Here is a 24,613-nt window from a genome sequence, read left to right on the forward strand (position 1 = left end):
AGGTAGTTGTTAAATTGTGAGGTTATATTACTTGTTAGATATTACTGCATGGTCGGAACTAGAAGCACAAGCATTTCGCTACACTCGCATTAACATCTGCTAACCATGTGTATGTGACAAAGACATTTTGATTTGATTTGAGGTTGTAATCGTTGCCAAAGGTGCTTCAACAAAGTACTGAGTAAAGGGTATGAATACTTAGGTAATGTGATAAATAGATTTCCAAAAATGTCAAAAAATCTGTTTTCACTTTGTCATTCTGGGGTATTGTGTGTAATCAATTTTAGAATGAGGCTGTTACGTAAACATTTTCAGAAAAGGTTACAAGTCACTATTTTCATGAGTTAGTTGATACATTTTTCTGGTAACCACTAACATTCCAGTAACAGTGTTCTTCTTCTGTCAAACAGATATTATATGTGGACATGGATATGGCTATACTTGTGTGTCTACACTTAAGGCCAAAACAACAGTTATATGTGAGCAGGTAATTGGAACACGAAGCTTGCTTATTAATGACAGGTCTGGACACACAAGATATTGTTTGAATCTGGCTGAAGTGTGCAGTACTATTTATTAGTTGAAGCAAAAATGACAACCAAATGTTGTTACAATATATCAGCAGAATAACAAAGTGACCCCCACAGTATACATAGTGTACAGTACCCCTAAGTACTTTGCCAGTATAGATGTACAGTCCTAACCACGTAACAACCTACAAAACAAGACCAATTTCAGTTGCTTACAGTTGCTTATTAGCATTAAAATATCAACCCATACTTTAGAGATCCTACCTGAGGATGATAGCAAGAGGCATACGACTCACTAACGCTTATATAGTTGTCTACAAGAAAAAAAAGGTGGTAAATGTAAGGCTATGGTTACTATATAATGACAAGCAGCTGACTGTGAAGCTGAGCCTGTGACGTCTCCACAGTAAAGTGGTCACTCCTCAGTCCTGAGTTTGATGTAGCAATCATAGGAATGCGGCACGCGGCCAAAGCTGGAGCACGATGGCTCGATGTTGATCTCCTCTGGAGGTTTGGTGCCGGTGAAAGTGAAGCGCTGCAGGAGGGAGGTAAAGAAGAGAAAGAGCTCCACTCTGGCCAGAGCCTCCCCAGGACAAGCCCGCTTCCCTGTTTTTTTTTGTGGATAGGATAGAGAGATACAGGAAAGTTATTAGGAGAGTGTGCTGATAAGCAGCGGGTCAGATTCAAACCAAACCCATGCTGGCAGCGGAACATAGTACCTCCAGAGAGGCAGCAGCTTACCGTCGACTGCAAGACCACCCCAGGCCACTAGGTTTCTTGATTTTAACACATAATCCACAAACTACTTGGACCATGATCTTACCCACTCCAAAAGCAAAGAATCCATCATTTTTCTTAAAGACTCCATTTTCATCCAGGAAGTTCTCTGGGTCAAACTCATCTGGGTTTTTAAACAGTTTGGGATCAGCAAGCACAGAGGACAGCAGAGGCAGGACCATGGTACCCTGAAAGAATGACAAAATAACACCCATCACTTGCTATGAAAAATGCATGTTGATCCATAAAATGTAAATCATCTTTTTTAAACAACAGTTCCACCACGTCAAACAAGATACAGTGAGATTGAACATTCAGTGGTTGTACAGTTACACAATTGTGGTCACCTCTGGAATGTGGTAGTTGTAGAACTCTGTATCTCTGATCACTTTGTGGGGTACAGAGGTGGGACTGAGGTCCATGTATCGCTGGACTTCGTGAATGACAGCATCCGTGTAGGGCATTTTAACTCTGTCGTCAACCGTGGGCACTCTTGAGCCAATCACCTCATCTATCTCCTTCTGAACACTCTCTTAGGAAGATTTAAGTCACACTTTATAATATGTTGCACTGATACTATGTACGGATTGTTGTTGGAGTTATTACATGTCACATCGTATTAACACATTTTAAACAATTCATAGTCCAGAATTATACTTTTTTGTATTACAATGTTATCTAATAGGTCTAGGTGACTTGGACACAATCGATAAAGACTTGGGTAGTAGGGTACCTTGAATGTGAGGGTACTTTATCATCATCAGAAATGATTGTCTTAGGGTGGATGATGTGGTTTCTGTTCCAGCAGCAAACAGGCTCCATGCAGTCATCACCATATTATCATTGTTGAACTCAGTGTTAGGATCATCTTTCTCCTAAGAGAAGAGAATAAGTCACCATCAGTTATGTAAGTAAACAGCGACATCTGGTGGCTAGTTGTTGCCATCTCCACATACTTATTGCCTCTAAATACGTTGGAAAACCAGAGATTGGCCTCTCACTTGTCTATTCACTCATGATAGCCAAACTCACATAAGTGGACATGGATGGTATCTTAATTCAAGCCACATTCCATATTTTCATAATGTGTAAGAGGTTCAACCTCCAATGTGAGGATCATGATGTGTTTTCTACCTCCATCATTTTAACCAGGAAGGCCTCGATGAAGTCCTGAGGTTCAGAGATGTTAAGGGTTTTAAGACGGATTTCTGCTTGCCCTTGTATGTAATCTTTGGCCTTGTTTACGATAGCAAACATCTCATGGTGTTTGCCTGGAAAGCACCAAACGATTCTAGGGAACATGTTGTACATCTTAAAGAAAGGGGATGGAAGGGGAGGGGGTTTTGTTAGTGAAAACAATGGCTTGGTCAGCCCAAGGACATTTTGTGCAATTACTGTGATAGACCTTCAGTTTAGCAGGGCGTTGGGAGCAATGGAAGATTCTATGAAAAGAGATGAGCTGAAAAGTTACTGTACCGCTCCAATAGGGCTGCTGAGTACAAGGAAGTAGGCATCAACAGCCTTTTGGATGAGCTGAAACATTGGGTCGTCATTTTCAAACCTGTGCCCAAAGACTATGGAGCAGATCACATTGCCAACACAATTGCAAAGCAATTCTTTGGGATTGACAACTGAATCTAGATTAGAGAAGGAAGGCAAGAACACACAGATACTTTTAAAATACCTGATTGGTTATCCATATATAATATTGTGATGGTGAAACTTTTAGAAATAGCTGTGAGAAGCAACAACTACGTTTGAATTAAACACTCAATTTTCCATGTATTTTAACGTAAAATGGTACCTTTCCAATGACATGTTTAGCGTAAAAACCTTGCTGAAGATAATATACTGAGAATAATGTATACAGTTACATGGATTACAGAATAATGTATCTCAGTTACACTGATTAGAAAACAAACGTTACCGCTAGGGTCCTGGAGGGACAGGCAGGCCCTGGGAAAGTGCTCTGTCTGGTTTTGTAGTGTGGAGGTTTAACCAATGGTGGAATTACTATTAGGCTCACATGATCAAGGGGCCTCGCTCGTGAGCTGGGCATAATATCTTTGTTGTTTTAAATAAATCATTTCAAAGCTTGATGCCCCCCCCATGCACCACTCGAGGCCCCCCCCAACCCGCTGTTGTGTACTGCTCAGCTCGTCGCTCTCATTCTGTCTTGCATGATCAGGTTGGTTCAGAAGCAGAAACATCTGCAGGAAGCTTTAAGTTTGCAAGGGAAATTGGGAGGGAGGGGGGGGGTTTGCCTGGCCACTGTGCCCAGGTTGATGAGGCCACATTGTTGGGGGGGGGGGAAAGGCTTTGAAAAAAGTAAATTAATCCATCCAATAATAATTCATGGTACACAAATATCTTATTTCCATACATATATTTCATATCAATATAATCAAAGTTTCTCATAATAGTAGAAACTTTTATTAATTTATTTAACTAGGCAAGTCAGTTAAGAACAAATTCTTATTTTCAATGACGGCCTAGGAACAGTGGGTTAACTGCCTGTTTAGGGGCAGAATGACAGATTTGTACCTTGTCAGCTCGGGGATTTGAACTTGCAACCTTTCGGTTACTACAAGTTCAACACTCTACCCACTAGGCTGCCCTGCCGCCCCATTAATCACCCACGGACAGGTTCATAATAATGGACCATTCCACCCTTACAGTTCCCACAATATTATTGCAAAAGTAACTTATTGAAATTAAGCTGCAGCAAAATGAGGCACTTTCTGAGCAGGGCAGAGAAAAGAAAGATAATTTCTTGTTCAAATTAAATCTTACATTTATTTGGTAAAAAGGACAGGTGCTGCTGACAATGCCATTGTGGTGGGGTCTGAGGACATGTATGTGTAGCCCATGTATCTGATGCTGTCTGGACAAAAAAGTATGGCATGTCATACCTTTCAGACCCCTTGACTTTATCCACGTTATGTTACAGCCTTTTTTCCCCCTCATCCATCGACACACAATAGCCCATAATGACAAAGCAAAAACAGGTTTAGAAATTTTAGCAAATTTATAAAAATAAAAACCAGAAATATGTAATTTACATACACTACTGTTCAAAGGTTTGAGGTCCCTTAGAAATGTCCTTGTTTTTGAAAGAAAAGCAAAAAAATGTGTCCATTAAAATAACATAAAATTGTTCAGAAATACAATGTAGACATTGTTAAGTTGTAAATGACTATTGTAGCTGGAAACGGCTGATTTTTTTATGGAATATCTACATAGGCGCACAGAGGCCCATTATCAGCAACCATCACTCGTGTTCCAATGACAATCTTGAATTAGCTAACACAACATATCATTTTAAAAGGCTAATTGATCATTAGAAATGTCACGCCCTGACCATAGAGAGCCCTTGGTTCTCTATGGTATAGTAGGTCAGGGCGTCACTAGGGGTTGTTCTAGGTTAATTATTTCTATGTTGGTGCTCTTGGTATGGTTCCCAATTAGAGGCAGCTGAGGTTCGTTGTCTCTAATTGGGGATCATACTTAACTGTTCCCTGTTTCCACCTGCTGTGTGGGATACTGTTTTGAGTTAGTGCATGTAGCACCGATGATGTCACGGTTCGTTGTTTGTTTATTTTTGTTCGGAAGTTTCGCTTAAATAAATAAGTGGAACTTTAATCACGCTGCGCCTTGATCAGTCTCTCCACACAACCGTGACAAGAAAACCCTTTTGCAAATGTTAGCACAGCTGAAAACTGTTCTCATTAAAGAAGCAATACAACTGGCCATCTTCAAAGTATCTGGAGCATCAGCATTTGTGGATGTTCAGCGAAAGCTCCCCAAGTGGGTCAGATATAATAGTGTCGGTGTCGGAAAGCACCATGGAGACGGTGTCAGAAGGTACGGGGGAGGAGGGGGAGATTCTGGAGGAACACCTCCCCCCACGTAAAAGAAACGTTGAGGAGCTCTCTGACCCCGAACAGGGTGAGGAGAAAAAGGGAAAGGTAGAGTGGGAGAGCTCCCAGGGGGAGGAAGAACCCAGAACCTTCCCCTCCAACTCCCCCAATCAAGTCTCCTTTTTAAGTCCTGTTTTAACCTCCTCTCCCTTCCAAACCCCTTTACCCCAGAGGGAGAGAGAGAAAGTCCCTGAAAACTAACCCCCTTTTAACTGTTCAATGCTTTTTCTTTTAGCACTGTTTTTATTCACCCCTTTTATGGCTTTTAAAATGACCACTATAAATGTGAGGAGTGTAAGAACAGCAACAAGAGCACAGTCGGTTTGATCCTTTTTAGAAAGTGATGTGTTTTTACTACAGGAGTGTGGTCTACCCTTTTTATCCTCTTACTGGAAATGGGAGGATAAGTGGCAGCACGGGCCCTCCATTTGGAGTGGTTCCAATTTGAACAAGAACAACGGTGTTGCCATTTTAATCAAGACCACACAGGTGGTGGTGAAGGGGAGCACGGTAGTGGTAGGTGGGCGTGCTCTTTTAGCAAATTGTACTTTTATGGGGAGGGATTTTAACGTGCTAAATGTGTATGGTTTTAACGATAAACATGACCGGTGCACACTTTTAGAAGACCTGCAGTCCCACATGCTAGGGAGGGATCCTCTAGTGGTGGGTGGGGATTTTAACTGTGTTTTCAGTAGAGCAGACAGGAGAGGGGCAGGAGGGGATTTTAAGGTAGACAGGTCAAGTGTTTTATTGCAAGGGCTGTGCAGGGATTTTAAACTGACTGACTGTTTTAAAACCCTGCATCCAAGAGAGGAGGGCTTCACCTGGACCAGTGGTGATGGCACCAGAGCCCCTCGCATTGATTATCTGTTTACCCGGGACTGTCCCCCAACTGATGCTAGAATAACCCCTGCTTTCTTCTCAGATCACGTAATGCTGACGTGCACCCTTTCACTAACTTCGGGTGTGACTGTGGGAAGAGGGCCCTGGAAATTGAACTGCTCCCTTTTAGAAGATGATAGAGTAGTTAGTCAGTCGAGAGAGCAGTTCAGCCAGTGGCAGACGCTACAGGACTTCTTTGACACGCGAGCACAGTGGTGGGAAATGGTGAAGGGAAGGACGAGGACCTTTTTTAGAGAGATAGGAAAGAAAAAAAGCAAAGAAAAAGATAGACGCATGGTGGGACTGCAAAAGCGACTGGAAAGGTATTTTAACCTATGCCAACAGGGCCTTGATTTTAACCAAGAAATTAAAGAAGTAAAAAAGGAAATGGCACTTTTAGCAGAACAGAGAAGCAAGGGGGTTGTTTTAAGAAGCAAGGAAAGGGAATTAGAAGAGGGGGAGAAGTGCACTAGGTACTTTTTTAAGAAAATTGTTAGTACGGGTAGGATTATGACAGGATTGAGAAACAAGGACGGGGTTTTAAAAACAGACACAGAGGGAATAAAGGAAGTGGTCGAGGACTTTTATGGGGAACTGTTTGGGGTAAAAGATGTGTGCGAGGGAACAATGGGGGACATTTTAACATACATCGACAAGACCTTACCCAATACAGACGACCTGAAAAAAGACCTGACGAGGACAGAAATCGAGGGGTAAAAAAACGGGGGAGGACGGCCTCCCTTTGGAGTTTTATCTGACCTTTTGGGATGTTTTAGCCGACGAACTTCTGACTGTTTTTACTGACTTCGAACACCTCGACAGACTACCCGATAGTTTTAGAGTGGGGATCGTGACTCTTTTATACAAGAAAAACGACAGGACGGACCTGAAAAACTGGAGACTGATTACCCTTTTAAACTTTGATTGTAAACTTTTTACCAAGGTTTTAACACTCAGAATGTCTTCTGTTTTAGCGGAGGTGATCCACCCGGACCAAACCTGTGCCGTGCCCGGAAGGAAGATCACGGACAGCCTGATACTGATCCGAGATGCCATCTGTTATGCGAGAGACAGAAACATGCGGCTTCTAGTCCTAAATTTAGATTTTGAAAAAGCCTTTGATCGGGTCTCGCACCAGTACCTCTTTAAGGTACTGCAAAAAATGGGTTTCCCGGGCAGGTTCTTAGCTTGGGTGGGACTGCTGTATGGGGACATCACCAGCAAAATCCTTGTAAATGGGCATCTGTCAAAAGCAGTGGGAGTACACTGCGGCGTCCGTCAGGGCTGTCCGTTATCTCCTCTTCTGTTCGTGGCCTGTATTGAACCACTGGCACAGGTCTTGAGAAGGGACCAAGGGATCAGTGGGGTGGGTATCCCGGGGAGTGGGGGGATGACCGCCAAGTGCGTCTTTTACATGGACGACGTCAACATTTTATGTACCGACCTTTTATCCGTCGACAGGACTCTGGACAGGACTGACTGGTACGGACGAGCCTCTGGGGCGAGACTGAACAGAGACAAGACAGAGGCCCAATTCTTCGGCCCATGGGCAGACCCAGACTTGACCAGACTACCTCTGACAGTTAAACCGACGGACATAAGGGTACTGGGGGTAAAGTTTGACCGGGGGGGGAGGAGGGAGCGGTAACTGGAGTGGAATCCTGGGGACGGTAAGACAGAGACTGGGTTTTTGGGGACTACGACAGCTGACTTTTGAGGGCAAGGTTTTAATCATTAAAGCTGTGATTTTACCTGTGCTTTTATTAATCAGTTTTGTTTTTATCCCCCCTCGAAGGAGTATTTTAGACCTGGAGCGGATGCTTTTTTACTTCCTGTGGGGAGGCAAGTGGGAGAGGCTGAGGAGGGAGGTGGTCAAGAGGCCCAGGTCCAAGGGGGGGAAAGGCTTGCCTGACCTCTACTTGTTCCTGGGCAGCCGCTACATCTGACTCTTGCCACCTCCTCCGGTCAACAACAAGACTCAGGCCCTCGCACGGTTCTGGCTGGGATCTTACCTCAGGACTCTGAGGCTGATCCCAGTCGACCTGCGAGCCCCAATCTCTTTCCTGCTACCCCCGCCCTACGTCCAGCTCCAGAAGTTAAGACATTTTAAACTGGAAAAAGAAACAGTCACGGTCTTAACAAAACACCGCTCTCTTCTCTCTCTTGTGCAGGATCGGGAACCAGTATGTCCAGTGCGCGGGCTCGCTATAGGTGAGCCCACAACGGTTTGGCGCAACGTGGCCCATCCTGCTCTCCCGAATCGGCATCGGGACCTGTCCTGGATGGTCGCCCACGAGATCCTCCCGGTCAGGGCCGTTATGCACTGGCGAGGACATCCGCGTGCCCCCGACCAGGCTACGGCCAAGAAGAGTTGGTGAGGCACATGCTCTGGGAGTGCAGAGCCGCCAGGGACCTGTGGAAGGAAGCAGGCCCCCTGATCACCTCGTGTCTGCCAGCAGGGGAGGACCTAACACCTCAGCTCGTGCTGTATGGGGTGGGCCGCAGGCCCATTCCATCGAAGACCTTCACCAAGCTCTGGCCCACCCTCACGTGCCTGAAGGAAGCACTGTGGTCCTCCCGTAACCTGCTGGTAGCGAAAAACGTAGAGACCACCCCCCAGGCAGTGGCCATGGTAGCCACGGAAGCCCTGGGGTGGTACGGAAGGAAGGGGGCCTCGACCCCAGGCGAAGGGTCCCCCACAACACCCTAGGTCCCGGCGGCCACGGCCTGACAGCACTGCGGCGCCTAGGGGAGGGATCTCCTCTGGGCCCCGAAGGACGGGACGATGATCTATTCAGAAGAGCAGGATGAGGTGAGCTTGATAAAGACTCACCCCGCTCCTGTACAAGGGGCTGAAGACAGCCTTTTAACAAAGTGGCTTTTTAACATGTTTTTCATGTCTTAAAAATGTTTCACCTTTGTTAGATCATTAGTACACATTTTAAATGGCTTTTACAGATTTGATGTTTTTACAAGGAAAGTACTTTTATTCATGGTTGTTTTCATTGGTTTTAACTTTTTGTACTTTTTAACAAATTTAAATGTAACTTTCAAATGCTGTGTTTTATGCTTTGTTGCCGTTTTTATGTGTATAAATGATGTAAAAAATGTATGAGCTGATTTTAAAGGAATTGTGTCAATAAAACTTTTCCAAAATAAGAAAAATCTGCATTTCTGGGTTCGATTACAGGCTCAAAATGGCCAGAAACAAAGCACTTTCTTCAGCTTCATTAAAGCTTAATTAAATAGTACCCGCAAAACACCAGTCTCAACGTCAACAGTGAAGAGGCGACTCGGATGCTGTCCTTCTCGGAAGAATCATGGTGGTTCCAAACTTCTTCAATTAAAACATTTGAGGCCACTGTGTTCTTGGTAAACTTCAATGCTGAAGAAATTATTTGGTACCCTTCCCCAGATCTGTGCCTCGACACAATCCTGTCTCGGAGCTCTACGGACAATTCCTTCGACCTCATGGCTTGGTTTTTGCCCTGACATGCACTGTCAACTGTGGGACCTTATATAGACAGGTGCGTGCCTTTCCAAATCATGTCCAATCAATTGAATTTACCACAGGTGGACTCCAATCAAGTTGTAGAAACATCAAGGATGATCAACGGAAACAGGATGCACCAGTGCTCAATTTTGGGTCTCATAGCAAAGGGTCTGACTTATGTAAATAAGGTGTCTTTTTTATTTGTATACATTTTTTTACATTTTCTAAAAACCTGTTTACACTTTGTCATTATGGGGTATTGTGTGTAGACTGATGAGGGAAAAAATTATTTAATCCATTTTAGAATAGGGCTGTAACGTAACAAAATGTGGAAAGTCAAGGGGTCTGAATAGTGTCCGTGAGACAGAGGGGCGTTGTTTCGCTCGAATGCTTTCTCCGATGAGATAAATTTGCAAGTGGCTGAAAATAAGGAAAGTAAAGTAATGTGAAGAAATGATGGGTTAATAAATGAATAACGGGCAAACACTTGTATTGATTGTTTCATTCTGTGTTATAACAACATTCAACCCACATAATGCATACTGCACTTCATGTTTAAAAAAACATTTAAACCGTGATTTCTAATCAAAACGACCTCAAACAGCAGCAATCCCTCAGAACTTAAAAAGGTACATGTTTACAGGTAAATTACATGTCTATACTATAAAAACCCTGTACACCCCATGGGTTTTACTGTTACTATATTCTGCAATAAACCATTTATCTTCAGTTTCTTACATTCCAACAACCTGAGTAATATTGCCCATAAAGTTATTATAAAATGTATTTCAAAGGCAAGAAAAATACTAAGAAAAACAACCTACCTCCATATTCACCGAAGGCTTTCACCAGCATCTTAGCCTCTTCTTGGACACGTTCTTCGATGCTCCTGCGCCCCATCCCAAAGGTTTTCAGGGTCATCAGCGAGAACCTGCGAAGATCTTTTGATCTCTTCCCACTGCTCACCATCACCCCTACAGTAAACAGTATGACAGAAGCACAAAGAGGAAGAATTAGAATAGCATAACATAAACCTAATGTAACGTAATTTCCACACAGACTGACTTTGGCAAGGACAATGACACCTAACCACTCCCATTAAAAATATATATATAAATCACCAACCATATCCTTTAGAGACTGTCATGATCACGGGGTAGTTGGCTCTGCCGCTGAACTCTTCTCCTTGTGTGACAAAAGCATCCTTGATAGCCTGAAAGCCAGAGATCACCACTACAGGTTTGGAGCCCAGCCATACAGTAAACACTGAGCCATACTTCTTACTGAGCTGAGGAGAGAAGAACCACAGGATTATAGTTAGGGAACTTGTACAGTGATGTCTCAGATCCCAGGTTTATATGGAGCACAGCTGACAGTCCTGGGATGTATGACATGGAAGTGAAATGATTGTGGCCTTGCTATTCCTTTGGATAAGTGATGGAGAGACACAAGAGAGCAAGAAATGCAGTGGCAAATTGATAGAGTACATTATACTCACTTAGATATAGAAAATGTGTCAAAATAAGTGTATTTATAGCATGTCATTTTATGTTCCCAACAGTAGCGGTGTGTGGGTAAAATCACTGAGGAAGTCGAGCCCCCCCAATCCATATTACAACCTGTGTTGTGATAATTGAATTGTTTGCTCCATAACCTTTCAATTCATATGCTTTGCGATATATATAGGCAGAGCCAATAAGAGGACCATGTCACGCACTGACCTTAGTTATCTTTGTTTTCTTTATTATTTTGGTTAGGTCAGGGTGTGATGAGGGGCGGTTTGTTGGGTTTTTCTCCTGTCTAGGATTTTTGTATGTTTATGGGGTTGTTAACTAGTCTAGGTGTTTTGTATGTCTACGGTTGCCTAGATTGGTTCTCAATTAGAGGCAGCTGTTTATCATTGTCTCTGATTGGGAACCATATTTAGGCAGCCATATTCCTTGGGTAATTGTCTATGTATTAGTTGCCTGTACTTATTCTATATAGCTGTCACGGTCGTTTTGTAAGTTTGTTGAAGTGTTCTTTGTTTCATTAAAATAGAAGATGTATTCACATCACACTGTGCCTTGGTCTCATCCATACAACGAGCGTGACGGACCATTTAACCACACCTGAAAGTGAGGACTTGGTGGACTGTATATTCTTTAGGTTAGGTTTACTTTGTATTCCCTCCCGTGTGCTGGTTGTAACATCCACAGTTATTTAGATTGCTTATGTTTATAAGAACTGAGGTAGGGGCGTTTGTATACTTTAGTTTATCTTTACTCAGGAGTATGCTGGTATTACACAGTTCACATGGCATATCACTCCCGCTGTCTGGCTACTGTAAAACATGGAACCGGAATCCTACAGTACCAATACACGGACTGAATTATGGTTTAATGATCACTACATTACACTGGTAAAGGCACAGATGACAGACAGGTAGGATTCCAGTTGAGGTGGTTTAATAACGGTTAAGATGCACAGAACAGCACTGCACAGTGTATGTAGTATGGATGGGATAAGGCACTAAGTGGCCTGGCAACTTGCTTTAACCAAAGTGTGTGTGTGTGTGTGTGTGCGTGCGTGGTCTGCAAGTAAAGAAATAAAAAAAGATACAATAGTAAATGACAGAATACAGTCTCCAAATCACATCTCTTATAAACAATATGCATGGTTTAACCCTGCACTAATATAAATAACGTGAGAATATCTACTTCTGCTAAAGTTCCCAGTAAAGCAATGAAAACAAGCAAGCATCCAGAAAAGTGCTCAAAATAGCCCACGTTAACATATGTAGCTTAAAAACAAAGTTAATGAAATTAATAACTTGCTAGTAACAGATGACATTCATATGTTGACTATCTCTGAAACCTACTTGGATAATACCTTTGATACAGTGGTAGCAATACACGGTTATAACATTTACAGACCAGACAGAAATGCGAGTGGTGGAGGTGTTGCTGATTATATTCAGAACCACATTCCTGTAAAGATTAGAGAGGATCTCATGTTAAATACTGTTGAAGTAATATGGCTACAGGTTCATCTGCCTCACCTAAAGCCCATCCTTGTGAGAAGCTGCTATAGACCACCAAGTGCTAACAGTCAGTATCTGGATAACATTTGTGAAATGCATGTGATATGAACAGAGGTATATTTTCTGGGTGATTTAAATATTGACTGGCTTTCATCGAGCTGCGCACTAGTTCAGGTTATCAGTCAACCTACCAGGGTAGTTACAAACAGCACAGGAATGAAATCAACATGTATTGACCAAATCATGACTAATGCTGCAGAAATAGGCTTGAAAGCAGTATCTAGGTCCATTGGATGTAGTGATCACAATATCGTAGCCATATCTAGGAAGATCAACGTTCCAAAGGCTGGGCCTAATATAGTGTATAAGATGTCACGTAAAAAGTTGTAGTGATTCCTATGTTGATGTAAAGAATATTTGTTGGTCCGTGGTGTGTAATGAGGAGCAAACAGAAGCCTCACTTGACCAAAAATCTCAAATTTGGACTCATCAACTCTAATGAACTTATCCTCTGCAGCAGAGGTAACGCTGGGTCTTCCTTTCCAGTGCCGGTCCTCATGAGAGACAGTTTCATCATAGCGCTTGATGGTTTTTGCGACTGCACTTGAAGAAACTTTCAAAGTTTTTCGGAATGACTGACCTTCGTCTCTTAAAGTAATGATAGACTGTCATTTCTCTTGCCTATTTGAGCTGCTCTTGCCATAATATGGATTTTTACCAAATAGGGCTATATTCTGTGTACCACCCCTACCTTGTCACAACTGATTGTCTCAAATACATTAATTAAGAAGGAAAGAAATTCCACAAATTAACTTTAAACAAGGCACACCTGTTAACTGAAATGCATTCCAGGTGACAATACTGCCAATATTGTGCAAAGCTGTCATCAAGGCAAAGTGTGGCTTCTTTGAAGAATCTCATATAAAACATATTTCGTTTTGTTTAACACTTTTTTGTTGACTACATGATTCCATGTGTTATTTCATAGTTTTGGTGTCTTCTATTATTCATCAATGTAGAAAATATTTTTTATTTTTTTATAAACCCCTGGAATGAGTAGGTGTGTCCAAACTTTTAACTGGTACCGTATATCTGAATTATGGAAGACAAACATCATCATTTTCAATTCCGCAAAGTGAGGTTGGAACAATGTCATACTCGTTTGGACCAGACAGCATCAAACAGATGGCCTACAACTAGAGAGACAGACATTTTTTGGCCACAACAAATCTCTTCAACCAAAAGTTCATCTACAATATCATGTATAATATCACATTATACAAAAAGTCCAAATTTTGCAAGGTGTGACGTTAATTGTTAGTATGTACTTCATTTTCATCACTGCATTTTACAGTAGTAGTAGTAAATGCACAAAGGCTGTGGGTTTGAGCATGCAAACCAACACACGCACAAACAAGCAACTACAGTACCAGTCAAAAGTGAACCCTTGAATGAGTAGGTGTCTTTCTTTCTTTTTAATTATTTTCTACATAGTAGAATAATAGTGTAGACCTCAAAACTATGAAATAACACATATGGAATCATGTATTAACTAAAAAAGTGTTCAAATCAAAATATATATTTCAGATTTTTCAAAGTAGCCACCATTTGCCTTGATGACAGCTTTGCACACTCTTGGCATTCTCTTGACCAGCTTTATGAGATAGTCACCTGGAATGCTTTTCAATTAACCGGTGTGCCTTCTTAAAAGATAAGAAGGAAAGAAAATCTACAAATGAATTCATTTGAGCCAATCAGTTGTATTGTGAAAAGGTAGGGGTGGTATACAGAAGATAACCCTATTTGGTAAAAGACCTAGTCCATATTATGGCAAGATCAACTCAAATAATCAAAGAGAAACGACAGTCCATCATTACTTTAAGACATGAAGGTCAGTCAAAACAGAAAATGTCCTTGTCACAACACAACTGATTGGCTCAAAGAAGAAGGAAAGAAATTCCACAAATGTATTTATGTAATCGATATATATATACACACACACACACACTTTTTCAGTTCTCAAATACATGCATGTAGTATACATGAATGAATATTGAACCAAGAGGGGCAATTCAATTAAAATGTACAGAAGGCTGGTAACTAAGCAGTCACATGAAAATACTGAACTGCTTTGTTGCTAAAGTAACCAACACAGAAAATAATGTAAAACAATAATAATCTCGCCTACATTTAGCTTGTATTAATGCAAATAATAAATTTTTGCCAAGTTCTGTGGAAAAGTAATTAAATGGATATCCCATTCTACACCTGATTCTGCATCTTTGACCTAACCTTGCCCACTGATCTAGCTCAAGTATTTGACTGACCTGCATGTAGAGCTTGTATGGCGCTTTCACATCCATTCGTAACAAGTTACCAAGCAGAGGAATCGGTGAAGGACCAGGAGGCAAACGTGAGTTGCTTTGTTTGCCTCGATTCATCCACAATAAAATAATAACGACAAATCCGATTACAATAGACACAAAGTTCGTCTGCAAAATATGAAGTACATCCATCTTCAGTAGAGTCGAGGACATTGATCGCCTACGGAGTTAACAGAAAATCTGATATCGGAAAGCTTTATGCTGTACCGGGTCATAGCCTTCTACTGCAAAAAGTGGATAGAAGTTGAAGTTGTGCAATAGTTTGCACAGTTGTGAGTTTCATCAGTGATGATCCATTATATTGACAAGAAAGCCAAGTAACTGTGCAAATATTGTGCAGTGTTGCCAACTCCTCAGTAAGGAAAGTAGCTATTGGCTGTCCTAAATGTCTCTAGTTAAGTCGCTAAATTACATCATTGCCTAATTTGTATAATTGCCCATGTGAATGTAATTGTGATGCTATCGGGCAGAGGAATAACGTCGTGGGAGAGACTGAGTCAAAAACACCCTAAATATGTTTAGAACTACAAATTAACTTTCTATCGAATCTTGTTTTTTTTAATGTAACAATTCCAACCCTCCTCCATTATCCGGTCTTGGGATCGGCAAAAGTGACTCAAAAGAGACACTCTGGCGGAGTTACATCGTTTTTCATGTTTTATTTAATTTGGTTTGGTTTTTAATCTTATGGTCCACTTAGGAGCCTACAACAAGTCACAGTAAAACATGAACATTTTTAACCATAACATTTGTTACATTTTGTTTGTATAAAATCTACATTAACAATCTAAATAGACCAAAAAGAGACAATAGAAAAAAAACTGTCAATGGCAATGTGAGAAAATTATGGTAACTATTCTGGCCCTAATTCAGGTTCATTGTTTTTTTTTATGTAAGCCAGGGCGGGATCAGCCAGCGGCAGCTTCCTTCATGCGAGATTCATTTGCATCCTGGACGCGGAGGGTTGAACATCTCCTGCTCTGACTGCAGGGCGAGGACTGGGCCGCCTGTGAGTGCTTTGGACTGGGGTGGGGCCCACGGCAGCACTCGCTGCTCGTTGAGAAGAGTAAGAACGATAGGTGCTTTCACATCAGTCTCCAATAACACCAGAAAATGTCACGGGCCAGGTGCACGGTGTTTCCTCCGACACATTGGTGCGGCTGGCTTCCGGGTTGGATGGCACTGTGTTAAGAAGCAGTGCGGCTTGGTTGGGTTGTGTCTCAGCCTCCAGTATTTATGCTGCAGTAGTTTATGTGTCGGGGGGCTGGGGTCAGTTTGTTATATCTGGAGTACTTCTCCTGTCCTATTCGGTGTCCTGTGTGAATCTAAGTGTGCGTTCTCTAATTCTCTCCTTCTCTCTTTCTTTCTCTCTCTCGGAGGACCTGAGCCCTAGGACCATGCCCCAGGACTACCTGACATGATGACTCCTTGCTGTACCCAGTCCACCTGGCCATGCTGCTGCTCCAGTTTCAACTTCCACCTGACTGTGCTGCTGCTCCAGTTTCAACTGTTCTGCCTTATTATTATTCGACCATGCTGGTCATTTATGAACATTTGAACATCTTGGCCATGTTCTGTTATAATCTCCACCCGGCACAGCCAGAAGAGGACTGGCCACCCCACATAGCCTGGTTCCTCTCTAGGTTTCTTCCTAGGTATTGGCCTTTCTAGGGAGTTTTTCCTAGCCACCGTGCTTCTACACCTGCATTGCTTGCTGTTTGGGGTTTTAGGCTGGGTTTCTGTACAGCACTTTGAGATATCAGCTGATGTACGAAGGGCTATATAAATCAATTTGATTTGATTTGTGTATCGGAGGACGCCTAAACATTACCAAACTTCTAGTCTATCAAAAAATATGAATTATAGACATTGTTCTTCTTGGATTAGGTTTTACAGCGGTTGGCATCCAAATACATAGACTGACCAGGTGAAAGCTATGATCCCTTATTGAGGTAACGTGTTAAATCCACTTCAATCATTGTAGATGAAGGGGAGGAGACAGGGTAAAGAACAATTGAGACATGGATTGTGCATATGTGTCATTGAGAGGGTGAATGGGCAAGACAAAATATTTAAGTACCTTTGAACGGGGTATGGTAGTAGGTACAAGGCACACCAGATTGTGTCAAGTACTGCAACGCGGTTTGGTTTTTTACGCTCAACAGTTTCCGTGTATATGAAGAGTGGTCCACCACCAAAAATACATCCAGCCAATTTGACAACTGTGGGAAGCATTGGAGTCTGTAACGATATCCCTCATCATCTGAGGAAGAGTAAGAAGGATCCAATATGCAGCGTGGTAAGTGTTCGTCATAATTTAATTGAAAAAACTGAACACTACACGAAATAACAACGAAGAGAAAACTAAACAGTTCTGCAAGGTGAACAGACACTAAACAGAAATTAAACACCCACAACCAAAATGGGGAAAAACAGGCTACCTAAGTATGATGCTCAATCAGAGACAACGAACGACACCTGCCTCTGATTGAGAACCATACTAGGCCAAACACATAGAAATATAACAACCTAGAAAAAGGACATAGACTACCCACCTCAACTCACGCCCTGACCAACCTAACACAAAGACATAAAAAAAGGAATTAAGGTCAGAATGTGACAGAGTCAACATGGGCCAGCATTCCTGTGGAGTCCATGCCCTGACAAAATGAAACTGTTCTGAGGGCAAAGGTTTTTTTTATGTGGAAAAATATTGACTCAAATACTTCTCAGATACCAGAGCTTGTGAATTCAATTAGACTTTATCACAGAGAGCAACAAAGCCGAGTTAGTTCATGAAACTGAATCTTTATTCTTACTGCTTGGTTTTTATACAGTCTTACCCTTGTCATCACCCAATTTTACGAATCTTGTTGTCTTACTTAGTTTCCATTCTCTAATTGGCTCAGACATTGGGGCATAGATTCTATTGGTGGCATGACATGCACACCACTTAGCTAACGTTCCTGCCCAAAGGTCTTTACAAGTTCAGACCTACATTATCAATGTATGCTTAACTTATGTGCGTGTCCAGTAGCCTTCACAAGATTAGATATGGCCCAGACCACTCAAGTCCTGTTGGTTTACCTTGCCGCATCTACACAGATTCTGCTTATGTTCTGTTCTTTACATGTCAAATGGTCAATTCGATGTTGCTCTAGCTTGGACACTCATAGGTTTAGCCTTCATTCTGCTTACATATCTCTAATATGTAAGCTTATATTGATTATTCTATCTACTTCAAAGAGAACAGTATAGGTTACTGAAAATCATCAGATGACTGGAAAATCTCCAACATAACCCCCCCTTTGAAACTCAGTGTCACACACAATTACATTTTCCAGTAGAGATGAGAATGGGACCTTCTGAAACTCTAGAGATAATCAACCTCACATCCATTTTAACAATTTGAGCTCCACTTTCCCATATACACTGGTGAGTCAGGACATACTGTATAATGTTAAAGCATGTGCATTTCTTAGCCTTACCTGATGTTCTCAGTTGAATACAAGATAAATAAACAATCAAATCAATAAACTAAACATCCTAAACCCTTATATTGTCATTCTCAATATGACACCTAAACATATTGCCCTTCCTCAAAGACACCTCTCTAACATCTATTTTTGACATAAGTGAATAAACCGGTTAGAAGATTGAGGACAAACCCTATGTCACATACATGTCTAGAACAGATATTCAGATGGTCTAACAGCATTTATCATTCAGCAACTGTTACATTGAGTACATGGTAATACTTTTTTCTGGCCCCACTGAACCCACTTATACCAGCCATTTGTTAATGCGTTTCTACATTTTTGGTCAATGTTTGATTCTGGGGTAGTTTCTTCATTATGGCTACACCAGTTGGTAACAGATGTCCAGATTTTCTGCATCAACCCACTTTCTTGTGGTTGTCATTGTCTTAGTTGGTGTACTAGTGCATGTGGGAGGTGAGTTTACAATTTCTTCTAGGTTGGTCGCTGTTGCTGTTGCTGTCAAGGCCATTCTACCGTTCTTCATCTGTCCTGGTGTGATGGCAGAGAAGTCGATGGTAAGAAAGTCTCCTTCCCATTCTCCTGTCGTTGTTTCTTTGTCCCCTTGGACAGTGCCTCCATCAGGGGTATCTGCCAGAGTAGATATGTCATTAGGAGCAACAGGCATGTCACTCCTCCCTATCCCTGGACTCTCTGGATATTCAGAAGATGCTCCTTGATCCGCCTCTCCTTCGGCTTCTTCCTGGCGTGTCGACCTCCTCTGCTCCCGTTCCCTTCGGACACCCACCTGGTGTATCAGCATCCTCATGGCTTGGTGGTCGCCGCCTCCTCCTCCCCGCTAGGACTCTGGTGCAGTGGTTTAGATGGTACCAGATGTTGCTTCCTTTCACCTGGACGACTGTTGGTGTTGCTAGGACCGCTCCGTAGGGACCCTCTCGCCTTGGCTTGTTCCACTTCCTCCGGAACACTCGGATGTAGTCCTGGTCCCCTGGGATCACCGGACGTGGAACCTCTGATCCTGGTTCAGGCTATTTGCTTAAGGTTTTCAAACTCAGAGACTTTATGGCCTCTGTTCTATGATTACACCATCTTATTTCTATCTCTCATCACACAACAAAATGCTATTCTGGCTGAAGCTGGTGACTTCTTTAGTTTCTCCACTTTCTCCTGCTGGCTCCGAAGAGAGTGAGATAGCGTAGGACTTACAAAGCAACGATAAACACAAAACACAACAGTATTATTCATGTGATAAGTTATTCATAAGTATATTCATGAAACCCAAAGTCTGAGACCATGACAATTCCCACTCTCTCTTCACCGGATTCTATGCCTCCAGGATACTTTTCTGCTGGACTCCACAAAAATAAAAGCCCTAAAGAAGCTTACTCATGCTTTCGCCCAGTCTTCCCCTTTTGGCCCCAGGTTCTGAGAGGTGTTCCCAAGCCATGTCATTTTAACTTTTTTATTGCCACTTAATAGGCACATCTCCTGATAGGCAAGTGCGTATCCCTAATCAACGTTACCTCCTCTTGAGGTAACTTCAGCACTGTATATGCTTTCACATTAATGCCTTCAACGTGTTGTTTAGAGTACAATTACCCTAACATCTATCCTTTTCATATGATGCATTAACCAATAGAACAAGTAACGCCTAGACTTAACCCATCTGTATGTATGTCTACAGTGGAATCTAGTCTCTCTCTCTTTAGCTCCGCTTCCTCTGTCATGGTGTTTTTAAGCTCACCCATTATGCAGCTGGACCTTACTTCTTGTGAGAATTATGCACCCACCGAAGAGAGACATGACTATCTTTACCACTGCTGTAAGGACTACCGTATGTGTGGACCAGACCAAATCTGTCACAACACCCCCTCCTGGTGTATGTGGATGTTCACTCAATCTCCGGAATTCAGCCCATGCCCTTGATTATTTCTGCTTTCACCTGAGGATATACACTGCAACACATGGGTTATTTTCTGGCACCATAATTTGTGACATTTGAATAACCGCATCCCCTGTACTCCTACCAGTATCCCAGTTACCAATCCATGTGGGATGAGTCTTCATAAACTGATATCCCAACAATGCTACTTAAGTGACCCCTGCTACTACTAACATGGCCCATGCCTATAATCTCCTTCAATTGCGATCCCTTCGGCAACTGCTGTGAGAATAACTACTGCCTGTAATCTATCAAGTATTCGCCGGCTGTTAGAAATTGGGAAAGAGATTAATGAGTTGGAAGAATATTCAACCTACATATTGTGAGGATTTATGTCTATGCTCTAGAACCCACTACTATATCACGTAAGATTGAATTGTTTGAACAGCAGTTGTGAAGGACCGAGCAACATGCTGAGACTGCTGCATGTTGCAAAACTGTAGATAACAGCCCAGCAGATGCTTTGTCCTTGTGTTTGTATGTGACAATATTGAGCACATGGTGTGACTTGCTTTATCTTACAAAGTTGTGATTAATCAGGTACAGGGAGGGGAGGCTCATCACAAGGTTTGATTGTATTAGAAAATACTGAATAACACAATAACAGATAACGGGAACTGAGTAGTTGCAGTAACTAGGGTATGGCACCAGAACAGTGAGAATCTATACATTGACAGAGGGTGGACTCCAAGAAGCGCCAAGAGATTAGGACTAGTCTGAGCGCCTGCGATAGGCTGAGCAAAGTCTAAACCACGCTCAGGATCTAGTGTGATAGACATAGTTCCAACCCGTCTGTTGGCCTATCACAGTATAAGAACAACTGTTTACGTACATCCTGTCAGTTCTCTGTTTGCCCTGCGAGGTGGGACAGAGAGCCCGTATATACGAAAATTGCATTTACCATTTATTGCTTGAATTTAATTAAAGATAATTAACGACAGATTGACTTTTATTCTTCCTGATACCGGATTCAAAAAAACGCAACTCTACAATATCCTTCCATCTAACCCATAACACACGTCACTACTCCTAATTTACTACCACAGTTAGAAACATACTTAAAACATTCTCATATCAATTTAGTCAATATACATCAATCCCTCCTTTGGAACAAAGATCACTCTTATGTTCCACAAAACCTAAAAACATATTGACTTAACAAGAAAAGAGAAAAAGAAATGTTAAAATACATCCATATTTAATAACATCTCCATCGTTGGGTGTCATTACAAAACAGACTATAAACCTTACATGCAATTACTTATAATCTATCACCCAGACATCTCTATTTATCAATACAATGTAACATTAACATTATGACATAATTAAACAAAATAAACAAAAACTTTTTGTTAACCAAAGCTTTCACCCAATAAATTCTAACCCCCCTAGCAAAGGATACTTAGAGATAAGGTTTCCAGGGCTTCCATAGGCCTCATAAATCTAAACAGTTCTATATCCAAAACATTTTATAAATTATCCAACCCAAATTTAGAATAAAAGTCCTTAGTGCTTACTATAACTCACATTCAAACTTCTCAATTTAGCACACATCATCCCTATTAAAATGTACATTTATAAATAATGAAATGAGTAATATAACTTATCACAGCCAAGTAATGAAACATCAGTACCTCAATGCGTGTAGACTCAGAAGTGCCAAAAAGTCGCTGTTGAATTGCACGCCCTTATTGTCTTTTCTCCAGCCGGTTAGGGAGGGCTTTGAGGTTCACACACACTGTCTGTGGTAAAAAAAAATCTACCATGTGTCTTAATGCAATCTGACATCACCTTCTGAGATAACTCCTTTATTCTACTGGCGACCTCTCAGGACAAGTTACAGATCATGGAGTTATTGCCCTAACCCTTCCTAGAATCCCACACTCCATAAATCCCAATCTGGTGAAATTTGTATCGAAACAAAAACAAAAAATGAAATCATCAATACATGTATCACAATCCATTTGGAGTAACTATCATCCCTTGTTAATATATATTTACCCGAAGACCATGACCCCAGGGAACTGGTAATTTTCCCTTTGAACACGTGATTAAAAAACAACACGTTAAATAAAAAATAAACATATTTGAATAACTAGTCAGCTTAGATTACAACTCCTTTATAATTTCCTCACGAAATAATAGAATTTCAAAGTAATGGTACGATTTGAATAGACTGGTGTTTTTCATTCATTGTATTGTTTAATCCCACTTTTGATCACTTTCCAATGAGATTGATCAGGTCTCATGGGAAAGTAATCGGCACCATTAAAATATTTCCTCTCCCTCTTCTTTCCCTGACCTTCCCGAAACCATTTAAATACCTTTCAAAAACATATCCATCCTTCTGTATACCCAATTTGAAACTGAATTGAAAAGACCCCATCCAAAATAAACAATCCCAGAGCCCCTTTTCCAGTAATCCTCTCAGTTTAAACGGTTGCATTAGTTTAGTAAAAATACAAAACTGTTGTTTAACAAATGCAGAACCTTCAAAAAGTTGGTCCTGTTTTATCAGCTTGGCGGTTAATAGTTATTTCATTCTGTTTGTATTACTGGACACTGCTCCACGTAATGGAAACATATTATAATTCCTGCTCAAATTCACTGGAGTTACCTAACTATAAAACCAAGCAACAATATTTAAAAACTGTTAAAGAATGTTTCTCATACTTCTACTTCAAATGTCCCATTGCCTGCTTGCTTTCAACCGCAGCTAATCTTTTTTACATTTCAGGTTCAATCCCTCTACCTACCCTTTAACCTTGTATTGAATCATCAGCCTATCAAATTACATAAATATCGCATCGTTATAGTGCTATAAAAAGATAATAATAACATATTGTAATGAAACAGCAGGGAGCAGGTCTCGAACCCTCGAACCTTCTAGACCGAGGTCCGGCGCGCTTTCGACTGTGCCGCAAAAGCATGCTCGTGTAACTGTATAACTTTAGACTGTCCCCTCGCCCATACCCGGGGGCGAACCAGGGTCCCTCTGCACACATCAACAACAGTCACCCACGAAGCATCGTTACCCATCGCTCCACAAAAGCCACGGCAGAGCAAGGGGAACCACTACTTCAAGGTCTCAGAGCAAGTGACGTCACCGATTGAAACGCTATTTAGCACGCACCACCGCTAACTAAGCTAGCTGTTTCACATCCGTTACACTCACCCCCCTTTTGACTTCCTCCTTTTCCGCAGCAACCAGTGATCCGGGTCACGGCACCAATGTAAGAGTATAACTTTAGACCATCCCCTCGCCCATATCCGGGCACGAACCAGCGACCCTCTGCACACAGCAACAACAGTCACCCACGAAGCATCGTTACCCATTGCTCCACAAAAGCCACGGCTCTTGCAGAGCAACGCTATTTAGCGCTCACCACCGCTAACTAAGCTATCCGGTTCACATCCGTTACACTGGTGCGGCAGTCGATTTCCGCGCTTATAAACTCAGGGTCGTTACAATATTACCATTCACATACTGGCAACACTCATCGTCCTTATTAATGACTAAAGTTATATTTTTATTACTAACCACGGCTTCATACTCATTAAACATCTATTTTAAGATTAACCTGTAATGTGCCTAATGTAGAAATGACATCAGCCAATTCTTAATCAATACAAATTCTAAATTCTTATTTTCCAAATTACTGTCTTTTGTTACCTTCACTAGTCTACATCTCATCCCTTAATTTAAGAAATGTCTCTTCAATCTCAATTTAACGCCACCTCTCTGTTTGCTAACGTTTGTTACCAGGTGAATTTTACATTTTAATTATAGTCAAAACAAACCTATTTCTACTTTTTACAGGGAGCCCACTTGAATTACTATTATCTCATCACCCCTTACGTCAATTCTATACATTTATAGCGAAACAAATACTACGTTTTTCTTGAGTCGCATGGTTCTCAGAACCCCAAATAGGTCGTCTATCGCCAGTAGTACTTTACCATAGCTATAATTCCTTGGGTTCCTGCTCTATCATATGCATATTGTATCAACACAAAATCACCAAATCTAAATATTTTCTGGTCGTTTGAATGCGGCGTGATACAATGTTAAGACTATTCTTAAACATGACTTAGTCGTGCTCTCGCCCATACGTCCCGTTTTAATGTTACCCAATATTCGTCCTTGATTCTCAGAAGGATTATTC

The 24,613-nt window shown here is 41.6% G+C and overlaps 1 protein-coding gene across 1 annotated transcript; it reads right to left on the reverse strand.

The window, feature by feature from the left end:
- Positions 1-944: 944 nt before the first annotated feature.
- On the reverse strand, positions 945-15,176 carry LOC109905475 (cytochrome P450 2M1). Its single transcript, XM_020502870.2, has 9 exons — positions 14,952-15,176; positions 10,728-10,890; positions 10,427-10,576; positions 2,784-2,944; positions 2,442-2,618; positions 2,041-2,182; positions 1,655-1,839; positions 1,354-1,495; positions 945-1,136 (listed from the first exon to the last, which is right to left on the reverse strand). The coding sequence occupies exons 1-9, from the start codon at positions 15,159-15,161 to the stop codon at positions 946-948; spliced, it is 1,521 nt and encodes a 506-aa protein (XP_020358459.1). The 5' UTR covers positions 15,162-15,176; the 3' UTR covers position 945.
- Between the last annotated feature and the right edge of the window lie 9,437 nt (positions 15,177-24,613).

The sequence above is a fragment of the Oncorhynchus kisutch genome, linkage group LG15 (assembly GCF_002021735.2).
Source record: "Oncorhynchus kisutch isolate 150728-3 linkage group LG15, Okis_V2, whole genome shotgun sequence".
Classification (NCBI taxonomy): Eukaryota; Metazoa; Chordata; class Actinopteri; order Salmoniformes; family Salmonidae; genus Oncorhynchus; species Oncorhynchus kisutch.

Bases quoted from the DNA above. Each gene is read 5' to 3' on its own strand.
- LOC109905475 (XM_020502870.2), bottom strand. From the start codon at position 15,161: ATGTCCTCGACTCTACTGAAGATGGATGTACTTCATATTTTGCAGACG. The intron at 10,577-10,727 runs GTTGGTGATTTA...TGTTTACTGTAG, and splicing joins GACAGTCTCTAAAGGATATG to GGGTGATGGTGAGCAGTGGG. The intron at 1,840-2,040 runs GTACCCTACTAC...AATCTTCCTAAG, and splicing joins AAAGTACCCTCACATTCAAG to AGAGTGTTCAGAAGGAGATA.